General features: G+C 44.5%; 1 protein-coding gene across 16 annotated transcripts in view; it reads right to left on the bottom strand.

Annotated features, from left to right (window-relative positions):
• Positions 1 to 24,363, bottom strand: part of LOC112227775 (receptor-type tyrosine-protein phosphatase mu-like) — a 316,891-nt gene that overhangs the window by 11,193 nt on the left and 281,335 nt on the right. For all 16 annotated transcript variants that reach the window (XM_042308521.1, XM_042308523.1, XM_042308526.1 and 13 more), the window contains 4 exons: positions 7,806 to 7,955; positions 7,467 to 7,640; positions 6,239 to 6,370; positions 5,375 to 5,500 (listed from right to left, as the gene is read on the bottom strand). In XM_042308521.1, coding sequence (XP_042164455.1) covers positions 5,375 to 5,500; positions 6,239 to 6,370; positions 7,467 to 7,640; positions 7,806 to 7,955 — 582 coding nt within the window. The remainder of the gene's footprint in view (positions 1 to 5,374; positions 5,501 to 6,238; positions 6,371 to 7,466; positions 7,641 to 7,805; positions 7,956 to 24,363) is intronic.

The following is a 24,363-nucleotide window of genomic DNA, read 5'->3' as shown; positions in this document are numbered from 1 at the left end:
CAGGAGTTTGTGTGTGTGTCTGTCTATGTCTGCTATAGTAGCTGTAGGAACAGGAGTGTGTGTGTGTGTGTGTGTCTGCTATAGTCACTGTAGGAACAGGAGTGTGTGTGTGGGTGTGTGTGTGTGTGTGTGTGTGTGCCTGTCTGCTATAGTAGCTGTAGGAACAGGAGATTGTGTGTCTATGTCTGCTATAGTAGCTGTAGGAACAGGAGTGTGTGTGTATGTGTGTGTCTGCTATAGTAGCTGTAGCAACAGGAGTGTGTGTGTGTCTATGTCTGCTATAGTCACTGTAGGGACAGGAGTGTGTTTGTGTGTGTCTGCTATAGTAGGAGTGTGAACAGGAGTGTGTGTGTGTGTGTGTATATCTATGTCTGCTATAGTAGCTGTAGGAACAGGCGTGTGTGTGTGTGTCTGCTATAGTTGCTGTAGGAACAGGAGTGTGTGTGTCTGCTATAGTCGCTGTAGGAACAGGAGTGTGTGTGTGTGTGTGTGTGTCTGCTATAGTAGCTGTAGGAACAGCAGTGTGTGTGTGTCTGCTGTAGTCACTGTAGGAACAGGAGTGTGTGTGTGTGTATATGTCTGCTATAGTAGCTGTAGGAACAGGAGTGTGTGTGTGTGCTATAGTAGCTGTAGGAACAGGAGTGTGTGTGTGTCTGCTATAGTCACTGTAGGAACAGGAGTGTGTGTGTCTGCTATAGTAGCTGTAGGAACAGGAGTGTGTGTGCTATATTAGCTGTGGGAACAGGAGTGTGTGTGTGTGTGTGTGTGTGTGTGTGTGTGTGTGTGTGTGTGTGTCTGCTATAGTCGCTGTAGGAACAGGAGTGTGTATGTATGTCTGCTATAGTAGCTGTAGGAACAGGAGTGTGTGTGTGTCTGCTATAATAGCTGTAGGAACAGGAGTGTGTGTGTGTGTGTGTGTGTGTCTGCTATAGTAGCTGTAGGAACAGGAGTGTGTGTGTGTCTATGTCTGCTATAGTAGCTGTAGGAACAGGAGTGTGTGTGTGTGTGTCTAAGTCTGCTATAGTAGCTGTAGGAACAGGAGTTTGTGTGTGTGTCTGTCTATGTCTGCTATAGTAGCTGTAGGAACAGGAGTGTGTGTGTGTGTGTGTGTCTGCTATAGTCACTGTAGGAACAGGAGTGTGTGTGTGGGTGTGTGTGTGTGTGTGTGTGTGTGCCTGTCTGCTATAGTAGCTGTAGGAACAGGAGATTGTGTGTCTATGTCTGCTATAGTAGCTGTAGGAACAGGAGTGTGTGTGTATGTGTGTGTCTGCTATAGTAGCTGTAGCAACAGGAGTGTGTGTGTGTCTATGTCTGCTATAGTCACTGTAGGGACAGGAGTGTGTTTGTGTGTGTCTGCTATAGTAGTAGATGTGAACAGGAGTGTGTGTGTGTGTGTGTGTGTGTATCTATGTCTGCTATAGTAGCTGTAGGAACAGGCGTGTGTGTGTGTGTCTGCTATAGTTGCTGTAGGAACAGGAGTGTGTGTGTCTGCTATAGTCGCTGTAGGAACAGGAGTGTGTGTGTGTGTGTGTGTCTGCTATAGTAGCTGTAGGAACAGCAGTGTGTGTGTGTCTGCTGTAGTCACTGTAGGAACAGGAGTGTGTGTGTGTGTATGTCTGCTATAGTAGCTGTAGGAACAGGAGTGTGTGTGTGTGCTATAGTAGCTGTAGGAACAGGAGTGTGTGTGTGTCTGCTATAGTCACTGTAGGAACAGGAGTGTGTGTGTGTCTGCTATAGTCGCTGTAGGAACAGGAGTGTGTGTGTCTGCTATAGTAGCTGTAGGAACAGGAGTGTGTGTGCTATATTAGCTGTGGGAACAGGAGTGTGTGTGATATAGTAGCTGTAGGAACAGGAGTGTGTGTGTGTGCTATAGTAGCTGTAGGAACAGGAGTGTGTGTGTGTCTGCTATAGTCACTGTAGGAACAGGAGTGTGTGTGTGTCTGCTATAGTAGCTGTAGGAACAGGAGTGTGTGTGCTATATTAGCTGTGGGAACAGGAGTGTGTGTGTGTGTGTGTGTGTGTGTGTGTGTGTGTGTGTCTGCTATAGTAGCTGTAGGAGCAGCAGTGTGTGTGTGTCTGCTATAGTCGCTGTAGGAACAGGAGTGTGTGTGTCTGCTATAGTAGCTGTAGGAACAGGAGTGTGTGTGCTATATTAGCTGTGGGAACAGGAGTGTGTGTGTGTGTGTGTGTGTGTGTGTGTGTGTGTGTGTCTGCTATAGTAGCTGTAGGAACAGCAGTGTGTGTGTGTCTGCTATAGTCACTGTAGGAACAGGAGTGTGTGTGTGTCTGCTATAGTCACTGTAGGAACAGGAGTGTGTGTGTCTGCTATAGTTGCTGTAGGAACAGCAGTGTGTGTGTGTCTGCTATAGTCACTGTAGGAACAGGAGTGTGTGTGTGTCTGCTATAGTCACTGTAGGAACAGGAGTGTGTGTGTCTGCTATAGTTGCTGTAGGAACAGCAGTGTGTGTGTGTCTGCTATAGTCACTGTAGGAACAGGAGTGTGTGTGTGTCTGCTATAGTCACTGTAGGAACAGGAGTGTGTGTGTGTCTGCTATAGTCACTGTAGGAACAGGAGTGTGTGTGTGTCTGCTATAGTCACTGTAGGAACAGGAGTGTGTGTGTCTGCTATAGTTGCTGTAGGAACAGCAGTGTGTGTGTGTCTGCTATAGTCACTGTAGGAACAGGAGTGTGTGTGTGTCTGCTATAGTCACTGTAGGAACAGGAGTGTGTGTGTGTCTGCTATAGTCACTGTAGGAACAGGAGTGTGTGTGTGTCTGCTATAGTCACTGTAGGAACAGGAGTGTGTGTGTCTGCTATAGTCACTGTAGGAACAGGAGTGTGTGTGTGTCTGCTATAGTCACTGTAGGAACAGGAGTGTGTGTGTCTGCTATAGTTGCTGTAGGAACAGCAGTGTGTGTGTGTCTGCTATAGTCACTGTAGGAACAGGAGTGTGTGTGTGTCTGCTATAGTCACTGTAGGAACAGGAGTGTGTGTGTCTGCTATAGTTGCTGTAGGAACAGGAGTGTCTGTGTCTGCTATAGTAGCTGTAGGAACAGGAGTGTGTGTGTCTGCTATAGTAGCTGTAGGAACAGGAGTGTGTGTGTCTGCTATAGTTGCTGTAGGAACAGGAGTGTCTGTGTCTGCTATAGTAGCTGTAGGAACAGGAGTGTGTGTGTGTGTGTGTCTGCTATAGTCGCTGTAGGAACAGGAGTGTGTGTGTGTGTGTGTGTGTGTGTGTGTGTTTGTGTGTGTGTGTGTGCCTGTCTGCTATAGTAGCTGTAGGAACAGGAGTGTGTGTGTCTATGTCTGCTATAGTCGCTGTAGGAACAGGAGTGTGTGTGTCTATGTCTGCTATAGTAGCTGTAGGAACAGGAGTGTGTGTGTATGTGTGTCTATGTCTGCTATAGTAGCTGTAGGAACAGGAGTGTGTGTGTGTGTCTAAGTCTGCTATAGTAGCTGTAGGAACAGGAGTTTGTGTGTGTGTGTGTCTGTCTATGTTTGCTATAGTAGCTGTAGGAACAGGAGTGTGTGTGTGTGTGTGTGTGTCTGCTATAGTCGCTGTAGGAACAGGAGTGTGTGTGTCTGCTATAGTCACTGTAGGAACAGGAGTGTGTGTGTGTCTGCTATAGTCACTGTAGGAACAGGAGTGTGTGTGTCTGCTATAGTTGCTGTAGGAACAGCAGTGTGTGTGTGTCTGCTATAGTCACTGTAGGAACAGGAGTGTGTGTGTGTCTGCTATAGTCACTGTAGGAACAGGAGTGTGTGTGTCTGCTATAGTTGCTGTAGGAACAGGAGTGTCTGTGTCTGCTATAGTAGCTGTAGGAACAGGAGTGTGTGTGTCTGCTATAGTAGCTGTAGGAACAGGAGTGTGTGTGTGTCTGCTATAGTTGCTGTAGGAACAGGAGTGTCTGTGTCTGCTATAGTAGCTGTAGGAACAGGAGTGTGTGTGTGTGTGTGTCTGCTATAGTCGCTGTAGGAACAGGAGTGTGTGTGTGTGTGTGTGTGTGTGTGTGTGTGTTTGTGTGTGTGTGTGTGCCTGTCTGCTATAGTAGCTGTAGGAACAGGAGTGTGTGTGTCTATGTCTGCTATAGTCGCTGTAGGAACAGGAGTGTGTGTGTCTATGTCTGCTATAGTAGCTGTAGGAACAGGAGTGTGTGTGTATGTGTGTCTATGTCTGCTATAGTAGCTGTAGGAACAGGAGTGTGTGTGTGTGTCTAAGTCTGCTATAGTAGCTGTAGGAACAGGAGTTTGTGTGTGTGTGTGTCTGTCTATGTTTGCTATAGTAGCTGTAGGAACAGGAGTGTGTGTGTGTGTGTGTGTGTCTGCTATAGTCGCTGTAGGAACAGGAGTGTGTGTGTGTGTGTGTGTGTGTTGTGTGTGTGTGTGTGCCTGTCTGCTATAGTAGCTGTAGGAACCGGAGTGTGTGTGTCTATGTCTGCTATAGTAGCTGTAGGAACAGGAGTGTGTTTGTGTGTGTCTGCTATAGTAGCTGTAGGAACAGGAGTGTGTGTGTGTCTGCTATAGTAGCTGTAGGAACAGGAGTGTGTGTGTCTGCTATAGTAGCTGTAGGAACAGGAGTGTGTGTGTGTCTGCTATAGTAGCTGTAGGAACAGGAGTGTGTGTGTGTCTGCTATAATAGCTGTAGGAACAGGAGTGTGTGTGTGTGTGTATGTCTGCTATAGTAGCTGTAGGAACAGGAGTGTGTGTGTATGTCTGCTATAGTAGCTGTAGGAACAGGAGTGTGTGTGTGTCTGCTATAATAGCTGTAGGAACAGGAGTGTGTGTGTGTGTGTGTGTGTGTGTGTGTGTGTGTGTGTGTCTGCTATAGTAGCTGTAGGAACAGGAGTGTGTGTGTGTGCTATAGTAGCTGTAGGAACAGGAGTGTGTGTGTGTCTGCTATAGTCACTGTAGGAACAGGAGTGTGTGTGTGTCTGCTATAGTCGCTGTAGGAACAGGAGTGTGTGTTTGTGTGTGTCTGCTATAGTAGCTGTAGGAACAGGAGTGTGTGTGTGTGTCTATGTCTGCTATAGTTGCTGTAGGAACAGGAGTGTGTGTGTGTCTGCTATAGTAGCTGTAGGAACAGGAGTGTGTGTGTGTCTGCTATAGTAGCTGTAGGAACAGGAGTGTGTGTGTGTCTGCTATAGTCGCTGTAGGAACAGGAGTGTGTGTGTGTCTGCTATAGTAGCTGTAGGAACAGGAGTGTGTGTGTCTGCTATAGTTGCTGTAGGAACAGGAGTGTGTGTGTGTCTGCTATAGTAGCTGTAGGAACAGGAGTGTGTGTGTGTCTGCTATAGTAGCTGTAGGAACAGGAGTGTGTGTGTCTGCTATAGTAGCTGTAGGAACAGGAGTGTGTGTGTGGTGTTCTGTCTCGTACCCGTGCAGCGTTGTAGACGCGGAATATCCTGCTGATGATGTCCTCCTCCAGGTCAGCTGACACAAACTCCACCTGGATGGGCCCGTGGCGGTGCACGCCGTTCTCCGGCCAGTACTGGGGACACAGCTGCACACACACACACACACACACACACACACACACACACACACACACACACACACACACACACACACACACACACACACACACACACACACACATCAAATGAGTCATTGAATGAGAGCCTATTGATTGCGTTGGCATTCACATTCACCTTCTTTTGATAACTGCAATTCTCTCATTGTCTTTCAAGGTCATGCCTTCAAACACACAAAAACATCTACAATTTAACAGTTCAGGAGAGTGAAACACCGCCTGACTATCCTGTTCTATTGAGCTGCCTCCTCAACAGCAGATGAGAGAAAACACAATGACATCAACTAGGCATTCCAACATACATACACATATATATAGGAATGCCTAGTTGATGTCATTGTGTATATATATATATATATATATTGCTATAGCTGTGGTAATTGTTGCCGGGCTACAGTCAGAATAGGGAATGAGAGGATACTGTAGTAACCCAGCTGGGTGGTGTTGCTAGGAAATGCTGCCACCTGCTATTCTTTGAACATTTTGACAGGCAGGGCCCCAAGGCCATTTGAGGCAGACTCCTTCCCCTCCTCTTTCAAACCTACTGGTAGCGATCTGTCTATGATCATGTACTAATGACTAGTCTATGACGGAGACTGGAATGTCTGATAGTATGATAAAGGATTGCATGGCGTCACATGGTTTGGAGTGACTTGATTGGCCTCTCGTGTGTGTGTGTGTATGTGTGTGTGTGTATGTTAGTCTTACCTGTGCTGGGTCTACGTCGTTGAGCATCACTATAGAGGTGCAGTGGTAGTCCAGCACCAGCCTCCAGAAGTCTTTGACCGTGTTGGGCAAGGGGTGCTGGGTAACGATGAATGCAGACGGCTGCTTGTAGCTCTGTGGAGGAGGAAAACGACGAGGAAGAGAAAGTCAGCAACCCCAAAATGAACAGAAAGACAGTATTTACATCACTAAGATCAAGAACATGTCATCAGGCCTTTAGTCATAATGCAGAGAATTCTCACAATCAAGTTCAGGTTACTATGTGAGGTTGTATGTATCTGAGGTCTGCGGGTCACTTTGTTTTTGAGGAATCATGTACAGGGAACGTATTTATTTCCAGATATTCATGACCGTTCTGAATGACTTCCACTATCAACACTAAGACCACATACTATATCCTTATTGTATATACCAAATATGCATGAGTATAATTGGTGACACATTATTTCCATAAAGCCAATCCAAACTGAGTCATACTGCTGCGTTCGACAAAAAACACACTGCAATTATGAATGTCCATTTCCATGACGATGAGACAAATCCATCCAAAGCCATCTGTTTTTTAAATCATTTTCGATGAGGATGTAATTGTTGGTGGAAACACAGAAAAAGCACTAGCCATTCATCAACATGATACACTGTCCCCCTACTGTTTAGGTTTGGCTGGGAAATGGCTGGCTAAGTAACATGGGGTGATTATTATAGAGATGGATGGGCTATTTACACACCAGCTATTTAACCACAGGACGCCCCAGGACTGCTGAGTCGCCCGCTGTCCCTTGCTCTCTCTCTGTTTCCTTCTCCCTCTACACTATTCCCCAACTCCTCCCTCTTCCGTCCCGTTGCTCCCTCTATGTCTGTCTCTCCCACTCCCTCCCTCTCTCCTTTCTCCATAATAAAGAAGTTGTCACAGACAGCCAATATGCCACTAATCTACCACTAATAAAGTTTGCTCTTCATTCAAAGCGCCAAATCTGCCCTTTATGTAGATCGGTGATTGAACAGTGACCTATCCACATCATCATATTTCAGCACAATGATTAAAAAAGAACAGTTCCACTATTGACTCAGCACTTTTCCAGCAGTACATTTACATCCAATGACTTGCACACGGACTGACACTGCAAGTCATTTAAAAAGGTTACGAGTGAGCGTGCCTAAGTCTGAGTGTGTGTGAGAATGAGTGTGTGTGTGTGTGTGTGAGACGTACGTCCATGAGAGCGGCGTTGATGTAGTTGGAACTCTCTCCGTCGATGGTGATGAGGAAGGGCAGACAGCGGTCTGGCGGGAGGACGTCCATGCAGCGGTTCTTCTCGTGGTTCCTGGGGAGCAGGGCGATGCTGCAGTCCTCCACACGCAACGTAGGAGTCACCATGTTCAGAGTCTGGAGGGAGGAAGGGATATGAGCCTGGTAGACACCTTCAATTGTGCCTTGGAGTGAAGAGCATTTATGTACACCAATATACGTATGATGAACAACGCATGCTCACACACACACACACACACACACACACACACACACACACACAGACACACACACACACAGTACCCTGAACTCCTCTTTGATCTGGCTGGAGTTAGTCTGGGGGTCCAGGCGGTTCATGTCATAGTAGACCGATCGCAGCTGGTTGGCTGGGATGGTGGTGTCCCCGCACAGACACGCCTCCAAGATGGCGTCGTGGATGAACACGTACTGCTCCTGTAGGACAGAGCGGGCCATAGGATATCGTGAGGGACAGAAAGCCATGCAACGCCTAGACACACACCAGGCTCACACTGAGAACAAAGCACCAATACTTACCTACACATTGAGGTAACACAGAAACATGACCAAACCAAAGTGATGATTGACTCAAGTCAAGTCATGACATGGTTCCAAAAGCCATTTTTGGTGAGATATCAAATCAAATCCTAATCCAATCCTCGGTTTTCCAATTGGTCTTGAGAAATACAGAATCCTGGATGGTAGAAATTGGGGCTAAGTATTCTCTCATGTTGTTTAAACCCTTCTATGTTTGCTAAGACTGTGGCTGAGCCAACGGGTACACTATGGACTTCCTTTCTCCGGGTAAGTCGTTCACTATATAAGGGAATAGGGTGCTATTACAGCCTGTCACCTCCACAGTGACCATTCCCATTGACCTTTCCTCTGTCAATACTACCACTCTCTCTCTCTCTTTCCTCTGTCAATACTACCACTCTCTCTCTCTTTCCTCTGTCAATACTACTACTCTCTCTCTCTCTTTCCTCTGTCAATACTACCACTCTCTCTCTCTCTTTCCTCTGTCAATACTACCACTCTCTCTCTCTCTCTTTCCTCTGTCAATACTACTACTCTCTCTCTCTCTTTCCTCTGTCAATACTACCACTCTCTCTCTCTCTTTCCTCTGTCAATACTACCACTCTCTCTCTCTTTCCTCTGTCAATACTACCACTCTCTCTCTCTCTTTCCTCTGTCAATACTACCACTCTCTCTCTCTTTTTCCTCTGTCAATACTACCACTCTCTCTCTCTCTTTCCTCTGTCAATACTACCACTCTCTCTCTCTTTCCTCTGTCAATACTACAACTCTCTCTCTCTCTCTTTCCTCTGTCAATACTACCACTCTCTCTCTCTCTCTCTCTCTTTCCTCTGTCAATACTACCACTCTCTCTCTCTTTCCTCTGTCAATACTACCACTCTCTCTTTTTCCTCTGTCAATACTACCACTCTCTCTCTCTTTTTCCTCTGTCAATACTACCACTCTCTCTCTCTCTCTCTCTCTTTCCTCTGTCAATACTACCACTCTCTCTCTCTCTTTCCTCTGTCAATACTACCACTCTCTCTCTCTCTCTCTCTCTTTCCTCTGTCAATACTACCACTCTCTCTCTCTTTCCTCTGTCAATACTACCACTCTCTCTCTCTCTCTCTCTCTCTCTCTCTCTCTCTCTCTCTTTCCTCTGTCAATACTATCACTCTCTCTCTCTTTTTCCTGTCAATACTACCACTCTCTCTCTCTCTTTCAATACTACCACTCTCTCTCTCTCTCTCTCTCTTTCCTCTGTCAATACTACTACTCTCTCTTTCCTCTGTCAATACTACCACTCTCTCTCTCTTTCCTCTGTCAATACTACCACTCTCTCTCTCTCTTTCCTCTGTCAATACTACCACTCTCTCTCTCTTTCCTCTGTCAATACTACCACTCTCTCTCTCTCTCTCTCTCTCTCTCTCTCTCTCTCTCTCTTTCTATGTCAATACTATCACTCTCTCTCTCTTTTTCCTCTGTCAATACTACCACTCTCTCTCTCTTTCCTCTGTCAATACTATCACTCTCTCTCTCTTTTTCCTCTGTCAATACTACCACTCTCTCTCTCTCTTTCCTCTGTCAATACTACCACTCTCTCTCTCTCTTTCCTCTGTCAATACTACCACTCTCTCTCTCTCTTTCCTCTGTCAATACTACCACTCTCTCTCTCTCTTTCCTCTGTCAATACTACCACTCTCTCTCTCTCTTTCCTCTGTCAATACTACCACTCTCTCTCTCTCTTTCCTCTGTCAATACTACCACTCTCTCTCTCTCTTTCCTCTGTCAATACTACCACTCTCTCTTTTTCCTCTGTCAATACTACCACTCTCTCTCTTTTTTCCTCTGTCAATACTACCACTCTCTCTCTCTCTCTTTCCTCTGTCAATACTACCACTCTCTCTCTCTCTTTCCTCTGTCAATACTACCACTCTCTCTCTTTTTCCTCTGTCAATACTACCACTCTCTCTCTCTCTCTCTTTCCTCTGTCAATACTACCACTCTCTCTCTCTCTCTCTCTCTCTCTCTCTTTCCTCTGTCAATACTATCACTCTCTCTTTTTCCTCTGTCAATATTACCACTCTCTCTCTCTCTTTCAATACTACCACTCTCTCTCTCTCTCTTTCCTCTGTCAATACTACTACTCTCTCTTTCCTCTGTCAATACTACTACTCTCTCTTTCCTCTGTCAATACTACCACTCTCTCTCTCTTTCCTCTGTCAATACTACCACTCTCTCTCTCTTTCCTCTGTCAATACTACCCCTCTCTCTCTCTTTCCTCTGTCAATACTACCCCTCTCTCTCTCTTTCCTCTGTCAATACTACCCCTCTCTCTCTCTTTCGTCTGTCAATACTACCACTCTCACTCTTTCCTCTGTCAATACTACCACTCTCTCACTCTTTCCTCTGTCAATACTACCCCTCTCCCTCTTTCCTCTGTCAATACTACCACTCTCTCACTCTTTCCTCTGTCAATACTACCACTCTCTCACTCTTTCCTCTGTCAATACTACAACTCTCTCTCTTCCCTCTGTCAATACTACTACTCTCTCTCTTCCCTCTGTCAATACTACCACTCTCCCTCTTTCAATACCACCACTCTCTCCCTCTTTCAATACTACCCCTCTCTCCCTCTTTGCTCTGTCAATACTACCACTCTCTCTCTTCCCTCTGTCAACACTACTACTCTCTCCCTCTTTCAATACTACCACTCTCTCCCTCTTTCAATACTACCACTCTCTCCCTCTTTCAATACTACCACTCTCTCCCTCTTTTCTCTGTCAACACTACTACTCTCTCCCTCTTTCAATACTACCACTCTCTCCCTCTTTCAATACTACCACTCTCTCCCTCTTTCAATACTACCACTCTCTCCCTCTTTTCTCTGTCAACACTACTACTCTCTCCCTCTTTCAATACTACCACTCTCTCCCTCTTTCAATACTACCACTCTCTCCCTCTTTCAATACTACCACTCTCTCCCTCTTTTCTCTGTCAACACTACTACTCTCTCACTCTTTCAATACTACCACTCTCTCTCCTCTGTCAATACTACCACTCTCTCTTTCCTCTGTCAATACTACTACTATCTCTCTCCTCTGTCAATACTACCACTCTCTCTTTCCTCTGTCAATACTACCACTCTCTCTTTCCTCTGTCAATACTACTACTATCTCTCTCCTCTGTCAATACTACCACTCTCTCTTTCCTCTGTCAATACTACCACTCTCTCTCTCCTCTGTCAATACTACTACTATCTCTCTCCTCTGTCAATACTACCACTCTCTCTTTCCTCTGTCAATACTACTACTATCTCTCTCCTCTGTGAATACTACCACTCTCTCCCTCTTTCAATACTACCACTCTCTCTTTCCTCTGTCAATACTACCACTCTCTCTCTCCTCTGTCAATACTACCACTCTCTCTCTCCTCTGTCAATACTACCACTCTCTCTTTCCTCTGTCAATACTACTACTATCTCTCTCCTCTGTCAATACTACCACTCTCTCTTTCCTCTGTCAATACTACTACTATCTCTCTCCTCTGTGAATACTACCACTCTCTCCCTCTTTCAATACTACCACTCTCTCTTTCCTCTGTCAATACTACCACTCTCTCTCTCCTCTGTCAATACTACCACTCTCTCTCTCCTCTGTCAATACTACCACTCTCTCTTTCCTCTGTCAATACTACTACTACTATCTCTCTCACTCTTTCCTCTGTCAATACTACTACTCTCTCTCTCTCTCTTTCCTCTGTCAATACTACTACTCTCTCTTTCCTCTGTCAATACTACTACTCTCTCTTTCCTCTGTCAATACTACCACTCTCTCTTTCCTCTGTCAATACTACTACTCTCTCTCTCCCTTTCCTCTGTCAATACTACTACTCTCTCTCTCTCCCTTTCCTCTGTCAATACTACTACTCTCTCTTTCCTCTGTCAATACTACTACTCTCTCTTTCCTCTGTCAATACTACCACTCTCTCTTTCCTCTGTCAATGCTACTACTCTCTCTCTCTCCCTTTCCTCTGTCAATACTACTACTCTCTCTTTCCTCTGTCAATACTACTACTCTCTCTTTCCTCTGTCAATACTACCACTCTCTCTTTCCTCTGTCAATACTACTACTCTCTCTCTCTCCCTTTCCTCTGTCAATACTACTACTCTCCCTCTCTCTCTTTCCTCTGTCAAGACTACCACTCTCTCTCTTTCCTCTGTCAATACTACCACTCTCTCTCTCCTCTGTCAATACTACCACTCTCTCTTTCCTCTGTCAATACTACTACTCTCTCTTTCCTTTGTCAATACTACTACTCTCCCTCTCTCTCTTTCCTCTGTCAAGACTACCACTCTCTCTCTCCTCTGTCAATACTACCACTCTCTCTCACCTCTGTCAATACTACTACTCTCTCTCTCTTTTTCTCTGTCAATACTACTACTCTCTCTCTCTCTTTCCTCTGTCAATACTACTACTCTCTCGCTCTCTTTCCTCTGTCAATACTACTACTCTCTCTCTCTCTTTCCTCTGTCAATTCTACTACTCTCTCTTTCCTCTGTCAAAACTACCCCTCTCTCTCTCTTTCCTCTGTCAATACTACCACTCTCTCACTCTTTCCTCTGTCAATACTACCCCTCTCCCTCTTTCCTCTGTCAATACTACCACTCTCTCACTCTTTCCTCTGTCAATACTACCACTCTCTCACTCTTTCCTCTGTCAATACTACCACTCTCTCTCTTCCCTCTGTCAATACTACCACTCTCCCTCTTTCAATACTACCACTCTCTCCCTCTTTCAATACTACCACTCTCTCCCTCTTTCAATACTACCACTCTCTCCCTCTTTCAATACTACCCCTCTCTCCCTCTTTGCTCTGTCAATACTACCACTCTCTCTTTCCTCTGTCAATACTACCACTCTCTCTTTCCTCTGTCAATACTACTACTCTCTCTTTCCTCTGTCAATACTACTACTCTCCCTCTCTCTCTTTCCTCTGTCAAGACTACCACTCTCTCTCTCCTCTGTCAATACTACTACTCTCTCTCTCTCTCTTTCCTCTGTCAATACTACTACTCTCTCTCTCTCCTCTGTCAATACTACTACTCTCTCTCTCTCTCTTTTCCTCTGTCAATACTACTACTCTCTCTTTCCTCTGTCAATACTACTACTCTCTCTTTCCTCTGTCAATACTACCACTCTCTCTTTCCTCTGTCAATACTACTACTCTCTCTCTCTCCCTTTCCTCTGTCAATACTACTACTCTCTCTCTCTTCTTTCCTCTGTCAATACTACTACTCTCTCTTTCCTCTGTCAATACTACTACTCTCTCTTTCCTCTGTCAATACTACCACTCTCTCTTTCCTCTGTCAATGCTACTACTCTCTCTCTCTCTTTCCTCTGTCAATACTACTACTCTCTCTTTCCTCTGTCAATACTACTACTCTCTCTTTCCTCTGTCAATACTACCACTCTCTCTTTCCTCTGTCAATACTACTACTCTCTCTCTCTCCTTTCCTCTGTCAATACTACTACTCTCCCTCTCTCTCTTTCCTCTGTCAAGACTACCACTCTCTCTTTTCCTCTGTCAATACTACCACTCTCTCTCTCCTCTGTCAATACTACCACTCTCTCTTTCCTCTGTCAATACTACTACTCTCTCTTTCCTTTGTCAATACTACTACTCTCCCTCTCTCTCTTTCCTCTGTCAAGACTACCACTCTCTCTCTCTCTGTCAATACTACTACTCTCTCTCTCTCTCTTTCCTCTGTCAATACTACTACTCTCTCTCTCTCTTTCCTCTGTCAATACTACTACTCTCTCTCTCTCTTTCCTCTGTCAATACTACTACTCTCTCGCTCTCTTTCCTCTGTCAATACTACTACTCTCTCTCTCTCTTTCCTCTGTCAATTCTACTACTCTCTCTTTCCTCTGTCAATACTACCCCTCTCTCTCTCTTTCCTCTGTCAATACTACCACTCTCTCACTCTTTCCTCTGTCAATACTACCCCTCTCCCTCTTTCCTCTGTCAATACTACCACTCTCTCACTCTTTCCTCTGTCAATACTACCACTCTCTCACTCTTTCCTCTGTCAATACTACCACTCTCTCTCTTCCCTCTGTCAATACTACCACTCTCCCTCTTTCAATACTACCACTCTCTCCCTCTTTCAATACTACCACTCTCTCCCTCTTTCAATACTACCACTCTCTCCCTCTTTCAATACTACCCCTCTCTCCCTCTTTGCTCTGTCAATACTACCACTCTCTCTTTCCTCTGTCAATACTACCACTCTCTCTTTCCTCTGTCAATACTACTACTCTCTCTTTCCTCTGTCAATACTACTACTCTCCCTCTCTCTCTTTCCTCTGTCAAGACTACCACTCTCTCTCTCCTCTGTCAATACTACTACTCTCTCTCTCTCTCTTTCCTCTGTCAATACTACTACTCTCTCTCTCTCTTTCCTCTGTCAATACTACTACTCTCTCTCTCTCTTTCCTCTGTCAATACTACTACTCTCTCTCTCTCTTTCCTCTGTCAATTCTACTACTCTCGCTTTCCTCTGTCAATACTACCACTCTCTCTCTCTCTCTTTCCTCTGTCAATACTACCCCTCTCTCTCTCTTTCCTCTGTCAATACTACCACTCTCTCACTCTTTCCTCTGTCAATACTACCCCTCTCCCTCTTTCCTCTGTCAATACTACCACTCTCTCACTCTTTCCTCTGTCAATACTACCACTCTCTCACTCTTTCCTCTGTCAATACTACCACTCTCTCTCTTCCCTCTGTCAATACTACCACTCTCCCTCTTTCAATACTACCACTCTCTCCCTCTTTCAATACTACCACTCTCTCCCTCTTTCAATACTACCACTCTCTCCCTCTTTCAATACTACCCCTCTCTCCCTCTTTGCTCTGTCAATACTACCACTCTCTCTTTCCTCTGTCAATACTACCACTCTCTCTCTCCTCTGTCAATACTACCACTCTCTCTTTCCTCTGTCAATACTACTACTCTCGCTTTCCTCTGTCAATACTACCACTCTCTCTCTCTCTTTCCTCTGTCAATACTACTACTCTCTCTCTCTCTTTCCTCTGTCAATACTACTACTCTCTCTTTCCTCTGTCAATACTACCACTCTCTCTCTCCTCTGTCAATACTACCACTCTCTCTTTCCTCTGTCAATACTACCACTCTCTCTCTCCTCTGTCAATACTACCACTCTCTCTTTCCTCTGTCAATACTACTACTCTCTCTTTCCTCTGTCAATACTACCACTCTCTCTCTCCTCTGTCAATACTACCACTCTCTTTCCTCTGTCAATACTACTGCTCTCTCTTTCCTCTGTCAATACTACCACTCTCTCCTTCTTTCCTCTGTCAATACTACCACTCTCTCTTTCCTCTGTCAATACTACCACTCTCTTTCCTCTGTCAATACTACTACTCTCTCTCTCCTCTGTCAATACTACCACTCTCCCTTTCCCCTGTCAATACTACTACTCTCTCTCTCTCCCTTTCCTCTGTCAATACTACTACTCTCTCTCTCTCCATTTCCTCTGTCAATACTACTACTCTCCCTCTCTCTCTTTCCTCTGTCAAGACTACCACTCTCTCTCTCCTCTGTCAATACTACCACTCTCTCTTTCCTCTGTCAATACTACTACTCTCTCTTTCCTCTGTCAATACTACTACTCTCCCTCTCTCTCTTTCCTCTGTCAAGACTACCACTCTCTCTCTCCTCTGTCAATACTACTACTCTCTCTCTCTCTCTTTCCTCTGTCAATACTACTACTCTCTCTCTGTCTTTCCTCTGTCAATACTACTACTCTCTCTCTCTCTTTCCTCTGTCAATACTACTACCCCTCTCTCTCTCTTTCCTCTGTCAATACTACCACTCTCTCACTCTTTCCTCTGTCAATACTACCCCTCTCCCTCTTTCCTCTGTCAATACTACCACTCTCTCACTCTTTCCTCTGTCAATACTACCACTCTCTCACTCTTTCCTCTGTCAATACTACCACTCTCTCTCTTCCCTCTGTCAATACTACCACCCTCCCTCTTTCAATACTACCACTCTCTCCCTCTTTCAATACTACCCCTCTCTCCCTCTTTGCTCTGTCAATACTACCACTCTCTCTCTTCCCTCTGTCAACACTACTACTATCTCCCTCTTTCAATACTACCACTCTCTCCCTCTTTCAATACTACCACTCTCTCCCTCTTTCAATACTACCCCTCTCTCCCTCTTTGCTCTGTCAATACTACCACTCTCTCTTTCCTCTGTCAATACTACCACTCTCTCTCTCCTCTGTCAATACTACCACTCTCTCTCTCCTCTGTCAATACTACCACTCTCTCTTTCCTCTGTCAATACTACTACTATCTCTCTCACTCTTTCCTCTGTCAATACTACTACTCTCTCTCTCTTTCCTCTGTCAATACTACTACTCTCTCTTTCCTCTGTCAATACTACTACTCTCGCTTTCCTCTGTCAATACTACCACTCTCTCTCTCTCTTTCCTCTGTCAATACTACTCTCTCTCTCTCTCTTTCCTCTGTCAATACTACTACTCTCTCTTTCCTCTGTCAATACTACTACTTTCTCTTTCCTCTGTCAATACTACTACTCTCTTTTCCTCTGTCAATACTAACACTCTCTTTCCTCTGTCAATACTACTGCTCTCTCTCTCCTCTGTCAATACTACTGCTCTCTCTTTCCTCTGTCAATACTACCACTCTCTCCTTCTTTCCTCTGTCAATACTACCACTCTCTCTTTCCTCTGTCAATACTACCACTCTCTCTCTCCTCTGTCAATACTACCACTCTCTCTTTCCTCTGTCAATACTACTACTCTCTCTCTCTCTCCTTTCCTCTGTCAATACTACTACTCTCTCTCTCTCTCCCTTTCCTCTGTCAATACTACTACTCTCTCTCTCCCTTTCCTCTGTCAATACTACTACTCTCTCTCTCTCCTTTCCTCTGTCAATACTACTACTCTCCCTCTCTCTCTTTCCTCTGTCAAGACTACCACTCTCTCTCTTTCCTCTGTCAATACTACTACTCTCTCTCTCTCTGTCAATACTACCACTCTCTCTTTCCTCTGTCAATACTACTACTCTCTTTTCCTCTGTCAATACTACTACTCTCCCTCTCTCTCTTTCCTCTGTCAATACTACTACTCTCTCTCTCCTCTGTCAATACTACCACTCTCTCTTTCCTCTGTCAATACTACTACTCTCTCTTTCCTCTGTCAATACTACTACTCTCCCTCTCTCTCTTTCCTCTGTCAATACTACTACTCTCCCTCTCTCTCTTTTCCTCTGTCAATACTACTACTCTCTCTTTCCTCTGTCAATACTACCACTCTCTCTTTCCTCTGTCAATACTACTACTCTCTCTCTCTCCCTTTCCTCTGTCAATACTACTACTCTCCCTCTCTCTCTTTCCTCTGTCAAGACTACCACTCTCTCTCTTTCCTCTGTCAATACTACCACTCTCTCTCTCCTCTGTCAATACTACCACTCTCTCTTTCCTCTGTCAATACTACTACTCTCTCTTTCCTTTGTCAATACTACTACTCTCCCTCTCTCTCTTTCCTCTGTCAAGACTACCACTCTCTCTCTCCTCTGTCAATACTACTACTCTCTCTCTCTCTCTTTCCTCTGTCAATACTACTACTCTCTCTCTCTCTTTCCTCTGTCAATACTACTACTCTCTCTCTCTCTTTCCTCTGTCAATACTACTACTCTCTCGCTCTCTTTCCTCTGTCAATACTACTACTCTCTCTCTCTTTTCCTCTGTCAATTCTACTACTCTCTCTTTCCTCTGTCAAAACTACCCCTCTCTCTCTCTTTCCTCTGTCAATACTACCACTCTCTCACTCTTTCCTCTGTCAATACTACCCCTCTCCCTCTTTCCTCTGTCAATACTACCACTCTCTCACTCTTTCCTCTGTCAATACTACCACTCTCTCACTCTTTCCTCTGTCAATACTACCACTCTCTCTTTCCCTCTGTCAATACTACCACTCTCCCTCTTTCAATACTACCACTCTCTCCCTCTTTCAATACTACCACTCTCTCCCTCTTTCAATACTACCACTCTCTCCCTCTTTCAATACTACCCCTCTCTCCCTCTTTGCTCTGTCAATACTACCACTCTCTCTTTCCTCTGTCAATACTACCACTCTCTCTTTCCTCTGTCAATACTACTACTCTCTCTTTCCTCTGTCAATACTACTACTCTCCCTCTCTCGCTTTCCTCTGTCAAGACTACCACTCTCTCTCTCCTCTGTCAATACTACTACTCTCTCTCTCTTTTCCTCTGTCAATACTACTACTCTCTCTCTCTCTTTCCTCTGTCAATACTACTACTCTCTCTCTCTCTTTCCTCTGTCAATTCTACTACTCTCGCTTTCCTCTGTCAATACTACCACTCTCTCTCTCTCTTTCCTCTGTCAATACTACCCCTCTCTCTCTCTTTCCTCTGTCAATACTACCACTCTCTCACTCTTTCCTTTGTCAATACTACCCCTCTCCCTCTTTCCTCTGTCAATACTACCACTCTCTCACTCTTTCCTCTGTCAATACTACCACTCTCTCACTCTTTCCTCTGTCAATACTACCACTCTCTCTCTTCCCTCTGTCAATACTACCACTCTCCCTCTTTCAATACTACCACTCTCTCCCTCTTTCAATACTACCACTCTCTCCCTCTTTCAATACTACCACTCTCTCCCTCTTTCAATACTACCCCTCTCTCCCTCTTTGCTCTGTCAATACTACCACTCTCTCTTTCCTCTGTCAATACTACCACTCTCTCTCTCCTCTGTCAATACTACCACTCTCTCTTTCCTCTGTCAATACTACTACTCTCGCTTTCCTGTCAATACTACCACTCTCTCTCTCTTTCCTCTGTCAATACTACTACTCTCTCTCTCTCTTTCCTCTGTCAATACTACTACTCTCTCTTTCCTCTGTCAATACTACCACTCTCTCTCTCCTCTGTCAATACTACCACTCTCTCTTTCCTCTGTCAATACTACCACTCTCTCTCTCCTCTCTGTCAATACTACCACTCTCTCTTTCCTCTGTCAATACTACTACTCTCGCTTTCCTCTGTCAATACTACCACTCTCTCTCTCTCTTTCCTCTGTCAATACTACTACTCTCTCTCTTTCTCTTCCTCTGTCAATACTACTGCTCTCTCTTTCCTCTGTCAATACTACCACTCTCTCCTTCTTTCCTCTGTCAATACTACCACTCTCTCTTTCCTCTGTCAATACTACCACTCTCTTTCCTCTGTCAATACTACTACTCTCTCTCTCCTCTGTCAATACTACCACTCTCCCCTTTCCCCTGTCAATACTACTACTCTCTCTCTCTCTCTCCTTTCCTCTGTCAATACTACTACTCTCCCTCTCTCTCTTTCCTCTGTCAAGACTACCACTCTCTCTCTTTCCTCTGTCAATACTACTACTCTCTCTCTCCTCTGTCAATACTACCACTCTCTCTTTCCTCTGTCAATACTACTACTCTCTCTTTCCTCTGTCAATACTACTACTCTCCCTCTCTCTCTTTCCTCTGTCAAGACTACCACTCTCTCTCTCCTCTGTCAATACTACTACTCTCTCTCTCTCTCTTTCCTCTGTCAATACTACTACTCTCTCTCTGTCTTTCCTCTGTCAATACTACTACTCTCTCTCTCTTTTCCTCTGTCAATACTACTACCCCTCTCTCTCTTTTCCTCTGTCAATACTACCACTCTCTCACTCTTTCCTCTGTCAATACTACCCCTCTCCCTCTTTCCTCTGTCAATACTACCACTCTCTCACTCTTTCCTCTGTCAATACTACCACTCTCTCACTCTTTCCTCTGTCAATACTACCACTCTCTCTTTCCCTCTGTCAATACTACCACCCTCCCTCTTTCAATACTACCACTCTCTCCCTCTTTCAATACTACCCCTCTCTCCCTCTTTGCTCTGTCAATACTACCACTCTCTCTCTTCCTCTGTCAACACTACTACTATCTCCCTCTTTCAATACTACCACTCTCTCCCTCTTTCAATACTACCACTCTCTCCCTCTTTCAATACTACCCCTCTCTCCCTCTTTGCTCTGTCAATACTACCACTCTCTCTTTCCTCTGTCAATACTACCACTCTCTCTCTCCTCTGTCAATACTACCACTCTCTCTCTCCTCTGTCAATACTACCACTCTCTCTTTCCTCTGTCAATACTACTACTATCTCTCTCACTCTTTCCTCTGTCAATACTACTACTCTCTCTCTCTTTCCTCTGTCAATACTACTACTCTCTCTTTCCTCTGTCAATACTACTACTCTCGCTTTCCTCTGTCAATACTACCACTCTCTCTCTCTCTTTCCTCTGTCAATACTACTCTCTCACTCTCTCTCTCCTCTGTCAATACTACCACTCTCTCTCTCCTCTGTCAATACTACCACTCTCTCTTTCCTCTGTCAATACTACTACTATCTCTCTCCTCTGTCAATACTAACACTCTCTTTCCTCTGTCAATACTACTGCTCTCTCTCTCCTCTGTCAATACTACTGCTCTCTCTTTCCTCTGTCAATACTACCACTCTCTCCTTCTTTCCTCTGTCAATACTACCACTCTCTCTTTCCTCTGTCAATACTACCACTCTCTCTCTCCTCTGTCAATACTACCACTCTCTCTTTCCTCTGTCAATACTACTACTCTCTCTCTCTCTCTCCCTTTCCTCTGTCAATACTACTACTCTCCCTCTCTCTCTTTTCCTCTGTCAAGACTACCACTCTCTCTCTTTCCTCTGTCAATACTACTACTCTCTCTCTCCTCTGTCAATACTACTACTCTCTCTCTCCTCTGTCAATACTACTACTCTCTCTCTCTCTCTTTCCTCTGTCAATACTACTACTCTCTCTCTCTTTTTCTCTGTCAATACTACTACTCTCTCACTCTCTCTTTCCTCTGTCAATACTACTACTCTCTCTCTCTCTTTTTTTCTCTGTCAATACTACTACTCTCTCTCTCTTTTCCTCTGTCAAGACTACCACGCTCTCTCTTTCCTCTGTCAATACTACCACTCTTTCCTCTGTCAATACTACTGCTCTCTCTTTCCTCTGTCAATACTACCACTCTCTCCTTCTTTCCTCTGTCAATACTACCACTCTCTTTCCTCTGTCAATACTACTACTCTCTCTCTCCTCTGTCAATACTACCACTCTCCCTTTCCTCTGTCAATACTACTACTACTCTCTCTCTCTCCCTTTCCTCTGTCAATACTACTACTCTCTCTCTCCTCTGTCAATACTACCACTCTCTCTTTCCTCTGTCAATACTACTACTCTCTCTTTCCTCTGTCAATACTACTACTCTCTCTCTCTCCCTTTCCTCTGTCAATACTACTACTCTCTCTCTCTCCCTTTCCTCTGTCAATACTACTACTCTCCCTCTCTCTCTTTCCTCTGTCAAGACTACCACTCTCTCTCTTTCCTCTGTCAATACTACTACTCTCTCTCTCCTCTGTCAATACTACCACTCTCTCTTTCCTCTGTCAATACTACTACTCTCTCTTTCCTCTGTCAATACTACTACTCTCCCTCTCTCTCTTTCCTCTGTCAAGACTACCACTCTCTCTCCCTCTGTCAATACTACTACTCTCTCTCTCTCTCTTTCCTCTGTCAATACTACTACTCTCTCTCTCTCTTTCCTCTGTCAATACTACTACTCTCTCTCTCTCTTTCCTCTGTCAATTCTACTACTCTCGCTTTCCTCTGTCAATACTACCACTCTCTCTCTCTTTCCTCTGTCAATACTACCACTCTCTCACTCTTTCCTTTGTCAAGACTACCACTCTCTCTCTCCTCTGTCAATACTACTACTCTCTCTCTCTCTTTTCCTCTGTCAATACTACCCCTCTCTCTCTCTTTCCTCTGTCAATACTACCACTCTCTCACTCTTTCCTTTGTCAATACTACCCCTCTCCCTCTTTCCTCTGTCAATACTACCACTCTCTCACTCTTTCCTCTGTCAATACTACCACTCTCTCACTCTTTCCTCTGTCAATACTACCACTCTCTCTCTTCCCTCTGTCAATACTACCACTCTCCCTCTTTCAATACTACCACTCTCTCCCTCTTTCAATACTACCCCTCTCTCCCTCTTTGCTCTGTCAATACTACCACTCTCTCTTTCCTCTGTCAATACTACCACTCTCTCTCTCCTCTGTCAATACTACTACTATCTCTCTCACTCTTTCCTCTGTCAATACTACTACTCTCTCTCTCTTTCCTCTGTCAATACTACTACTCTCTCTTTCCTCTGTCAATACTACTACTCTTGCTTTCCTCTGTCAATACTACCACTCTCTCTCTCTCTTTCCTCTGTCAATACTACCACTCTCTCTTTCCTCTGTCAATACTAACACTCTCTTTCCTCTGTCAATACTACTGCTCTCTCTCTCCTCTGTCAATACTACTGCTCTCTCTTTCCTCTGTCAATACTACCACTCTCTCCTTCTTTCCTCTGTCAATACTACCACTCTCTCTCTCCTCTGTCAATACTACCACTCTCTCCTTCTTTCCTCTGTCAATACTACTACTCTCTCTCTCTCTCTTTCCTCTGTCAATACTACTACTCTCTCTCTCTCTTTTCTCTGTCAATACTACTACTCTCTCTCTCTCTCTTTCCTCTGTCAATACTACTACTCTCTCTCTCTCTTTCCTCTGTCAATTCTACTACTCTCGCTTTCCTCTGTCAATACTACCACTCTCTCTCTCTCTCTTTCCTCTGTCAATACTAACCCTCTCTCTCTCTTTCCTCTGTCAATACTACCACTCTCTCACTCTTTCCTCTGTCAATACTACCCCTCTCCCTCTTTCCTCTGTCAATACTACCACTCTCTCACTCTTTCCTCTGTCAATACTACCACTCTCTCACTCTTTCCTCTGTCAATACTACCACTCTCTCTCTTCCCTCTGTCAATACTACCACTCTCCTCTGTCAATACTACCACTCTCTCCCTCTTTCAATACTACCACTCTCTCTTTCCTCTGTCAATACTACTACTATCTCTCTCACTCTTTCCTCTGTCAATACTACTACTCTCTCTCTCTCTCTTTCCTCTGTCAATACTACTACTCTCTCTTTCCTCTGTCAATACTACTACTCTCGCTTTCCTCTGTCAATACTACCACTCTCTCTCTCTCTTTCCTCTGTCAATACTACTACTCTCTCTCTCTCTTTCCTCTGTCAATACTACTACTCTCTCTTTCCTCTGTCAATACTACCACTCTCTTTCCTCTGTCAATACTACTGCTCTCTCTCTCCTCTGTCAATACTACTGCTCTCTCTTTCCTCTGTCAATACTGCCACTCTCTCCTTCTTTCCTCTGTCAATACTACCACTCTCTTTCCTCTGTCAATACTACTACTCTCTCTCTCCTCTGTCAATACTACCACTCTCTCTTTCCTCTGTCAATACTACTACTCTCTCTTTCCTCTGTCAATACTACTACTCTCCCTCTCTCTCTTTCCTCTGTCAAGACTACCACTCTCTCTCTCCTCTGTCAATACTACTACTCTCTCTCTCTCTCTCTTTCCTCTGTCAATACTACTACTCTCTCTCTCTCTTTCCTCTGTCAATACTACTACTCTCTCTCTCTCTCTCTTTCCTCTGTCAATACTACTACTCTCTCTTTCCTCTGTCAATACTACCACTCCCTCTCTCTTTCCTCTGTCAATACTACTACTCTCTCGCTTTCCTCTGTCAAGACTACCTCTCTCTCTCTCTTTCCTCTGCCAATGCTACCACTCCCTCTCTCTTCTCCCCCTATTCCTCTCCTTCTCTCAGGAAAAAGGCCCGGGGCTTGACGTAAATCATTTATGAAGTGACATTTCAGAAACGTCTCGACTTGTCACTTCTGACAAAATCCTTGGGAGCTGAGGGTCAGTGGTTTTCAGGTTAGGCTACTGTGATGTCAGACTCCTGTCCTTGGATATGGAGTTGGAGGTGAAATGGATTTGCAGCCTACCCGGTTGTCATCAAAATATTACGAAATATGACCACAAGACACGAACTGGCTTTTTTTGTGCAACGGGAAGAAGAATGTCATTTATATGATACAGCATGTGTTCCAAGTAAACTTTGAATAGTTTTTGAGCTATGAATTTGTCAGTTCACATCAATTAAAAGTATATGTCATGGGAATCAAACAAAGTAAAGCTTGCATACAGCACGACATTAGACACTTGTTTATTGTGCATTAATATAGTATGGTCAGGGAGTTAGGAGTTGGAACTTTAGCATGTTTATGCATTC

Source organism: Oncorhynchus tshawytscha, linkage group LG29 (assembly GCF_018296145.1).
Source record: "Oncorhynchus tshawytscha isolate Ot180627B linkage group LG29, Otsh_v2.0, whole genome shotgun sequence".
In the NCBI taxonomy this organism is placed as follows: domain Eukaryota; kingdom Metazoa; phylum Chordata; class Actinopteri; order Salmoniformes; family Salmonidae; genus Oncorhynchus; species Oncorhynchus tshawytscha.
Note: the sequence above shows the minus strand (reverse complement) of the source record. Positions and strands in the feature narration are given on the sequence as shown.